Source organism: Myotis brandtii, unplaced genomic scaffold, assembly GCF_000412655.1.
Source record: "Myotis brandtii unplaced genomic scaffold, ASM41265v1 scaffold68, whole genome shotgun sequence".
Taxonomy (NCBI): domain Eukaryota; kingdom Metazoa; phylum Chordata; class Mammalia; order Chiroptera; family Vespertilionidae; genus Myotis; species Myotis brandtii.
Genome location: NW_005370657.1, coordinates 1,369,764 through 1,372,607, shown reverse-complemented (window position 1 = coordinate 1,372,607; position 2,844 = coordinate 1,369,764). Strand labels below are relative to the sequence as shown.

General features: G+C 54.7%; 1 protein-coding gene across 2 annotated transcripts in view; it reads right to left on the bottom strand.

Moving 5' to 3' along the window:
* Positions 1-773: 773 nt before the first annotated feature.
* The window catches only part of PIP5KL1 (phosphatidylinositol-4-phosphate 5-kinase-like 1), an 8,366-nt gene continuing 6,295 nt past the window's right edge, over positions 774-2,844 (bottom strand). Inside the window, exons 10-11 of one of the 2 annotated variants that reach the window (XR_001359692.1) lie at positions 1,594-2,341; positions 774-1,297 (exon numbers count right to left, since the gene is read on the bottom strand). Coding sequence is in view for 1 of the 2 variants with exons in the window: in XM_014529423.1 (XP_014384909.1) it covers positions 2,074-2,341 (268 nt within the window). In the remaining variant the exon portion in view is untranslated. Of the gene's footprint in view, positions 1,298-1,593; positions 2,342-2,844 lie in introns of those variants that run through there. The other variant, XM_014529423.1, reaches the window with a different exon arrangement.

The following is a 2,844-nucleotide window of genomic DNA, read 5'->3' as shown; positions in this document are numbered from 1 at the left end:
ATTGGCTACCAACATTTTAAAATCAGGAGCCCTCACAAATTTAAAAAGGAAAAGAAAAGAAAAGAAAAACATACCTAGATTTTTGGCTTCCCAGGAAAAACAGATCTGCCAAGGCGGGCTGGCCCTTTCTCCCTGAGGTGCCAGCGCTGTGTTCAGATGGGGCATGCGATCTTGGGCACCTGCCTGTCCCTCAGCATTAGACCCAGCTGGCCTCTCCCACCTACCTGGCCCCCCTGGGTATCTGCCCCAGTAGGCTGAGTATGAGACTTTAGATGTCACTCACGAGCAGCTTAAGGCAGCGGTTCTCAACCTGTGGGTCACGACCCCTTTGGCGGTTGAACGACCCTTTCACAGGGGTCGCCTAAGACCATCCTGCATATCAGATATTTACATTACGATTCATAACAGTAGCAACATTACAGTTAGGAAGTAGCAACGAAAATAATTTTATGGTTGGGTCACAACATGAGGAACTGTATTTAAAGGGCCAGAAGGTTGAGAACCACTGCCTTGGAGGATGTCTACCTGCCAGCTTAGGCCTGCTCCTCAGGGGATCAGGCCTAAGCTGGCAGTCAGACATCCTTCTGGCAGCCTGGGAGTGCTCGGGGGATGTCTGACTGATGGCTTAGGCCCGCTCCCTGCGGATATCCCAGTCGGACATCCAGGCTCTGGCTGAGTGGTGGGAGCACACTGACCACCAGGGGGTAGCTCCTGCATTGAGCGTCTGCTCCCAGTGTTCAATGCGCATCATAGTGACCGGTGGTTCCCCATCATTCCTGGTCAATTTGCATATTACCCTTTTATTACATAGGATGTCAGGCACTCTCTCACCCCAGCCCTTTGCTGGGCCCTTAGCCTGCGACCCTCCCAGCACCTGACAGTTGACTCTTCTGATCTCAGTTTAGAGATTAGAAACAACCCCACCCATCAACTACTGAGGTGGGGGCCCCTTCCCTGAGCTCCATGGCCTCATGGTCCTTCACAAGGCTTTGTTACACCAGGCCGCTTTTGTCACCGCCTCCCACCCCCACCCCAGACTGAGTTCTGTGAAGGTGAAATCTGTGCTCCACTCCCACATCCCCAAAGCCCAGCCTGTCACATAGCAGGTGCTTGATAAATATTTAATGCGTTAATGAGGTCCATTTTCATCCTTCCATCTCACAGATTAGACCACTGAGGCACAGAGAAGGTTAACACCTTGCCCTGGTCACACAGTCAGGCCCCAGAGCAGCATTAGAGGAAAGGCCGGCTTGGGCATGGTCGGATTGGACTGAGGTCAGAGGCCGGCTGGAGTCTCCTGGAGGAGGGAGGAGGAATGGTCAGGGGCTGTGCAGACACTTTGCTTCTCTGCTCCTGGTGATGTCTGTTTGGCAAGGGCCCTTGGTCTGCCCACCACCCCTACCCCCATTTCTCAGATGAGAAAAGTGACTATCAAAGGAGGGCAGAGCTTACGCAAGATCAACATAGTGCTTCCCAGAGCTGCAGGCCCCCCAATACCCCACCTTCTCCTACCTGCATCCTTAAAGGGCCCTCCTTGAGCCAGGGGCAGGGGATAGGGAGGCCTGGAGTTCCGGGGCTAGCCTTGCCACTTACCCGTGCATACGCCCCTTAAAATCTCTGGGCCTCGGTTTCCCCATCTGTACGACAAAGGGCCTGGGCTGGAGCCTTCAGCCTCCCCCGTTTCTGAGAGCATGAGGACAGGGCTGTGGGAGCTGGTAAGAATACAGGCTCCTGAGTCCAAAAGGCACAGTCGAGTCCTGGTTCCAGCATTTACTGCTGAGTGATCTTGCTCAGTCCCTTCACCCCATGAACCTCCATCTCATGGTCTGTGAAAAGAGAATAATAGCATTTTTTTTTTTTTTTGAGGATAAAATGAGCTAATATGGCGAGTCCCTGGCAAAATACCAGCCAGGCACAGCATCACCATTAAATAAGGTTGTCATATTAGTTGGAGAATGCTGCCCTCTGGAGGCCCGCTGGAGGAACAGCAGGCTGGGGGAGCCCGACCAAGCTGGCACATGCATTCCGGGCCTGTGCCCATTGTCCAGATGGGGAGAGCGCGGCCCGCGCCGGTCACTCGGTGTGCGCCTCCACCCACTGGCAGAGGCGACGGGCGTAGAGAGCCGGGCTGACGGTGGAGAAGGCCCGGTTGGGGTAGCGCAGCGCCTTCCACAGGTACTCCAGTCGCTTGCGGAGCCCGTAGACGGTGGCGAGGTCCACAAGGCCCAGGAAATAGCGTTGCTCCGGGCCGTCCAAGATGTGAAGGGCGTTGGGGCCATCAGGCAGCAGCCGAAGGTTCTGCGCTCCCGGCTCATCCAGGCTCTGTACCCCTTGCACAGACCTAGGGGCCGACAGAGGGGTGAGGCTACCACCGCCTTCAGGGGCTCCAGCCAACTGACCCTGTAAGCGTGGCCAGGCTGCCCTTGGGTGGCGCTCTGCCCTAACCCTGTGCTTCCCTTGCTCATTTCAGACCTCTGAGCGCCAGGCCCGTGAAGTCAGATCAATTGAGTAAAGTGTAGTTAATGGTCTAGAGTTGCACTGGCCAATATGTAGCCACTTGGGGAATAAGCCAATGAGAGGCAAGTCCCGCCCAGGCATCGACCAATCAGAACTCAGCGGTCTAGAAGCCCAGTCAGGGCGCTGGTATCTGCAGTGCCAAGGTAATAGGGATGTTGGAGAGATGGAGATGGGGGTGGGGTGTGGGGGTAGGAGTATTTTTTTAAAATATATTTTTTATTGATTTAAGAAAGGAAGGGAGAGGGAGAGATGGAAACATCAATTGTGAGAGAGAATCACTGATCGGCTGCCTCCGGCACGCCTGTGTGGGGGTGGGTATTTTGAATT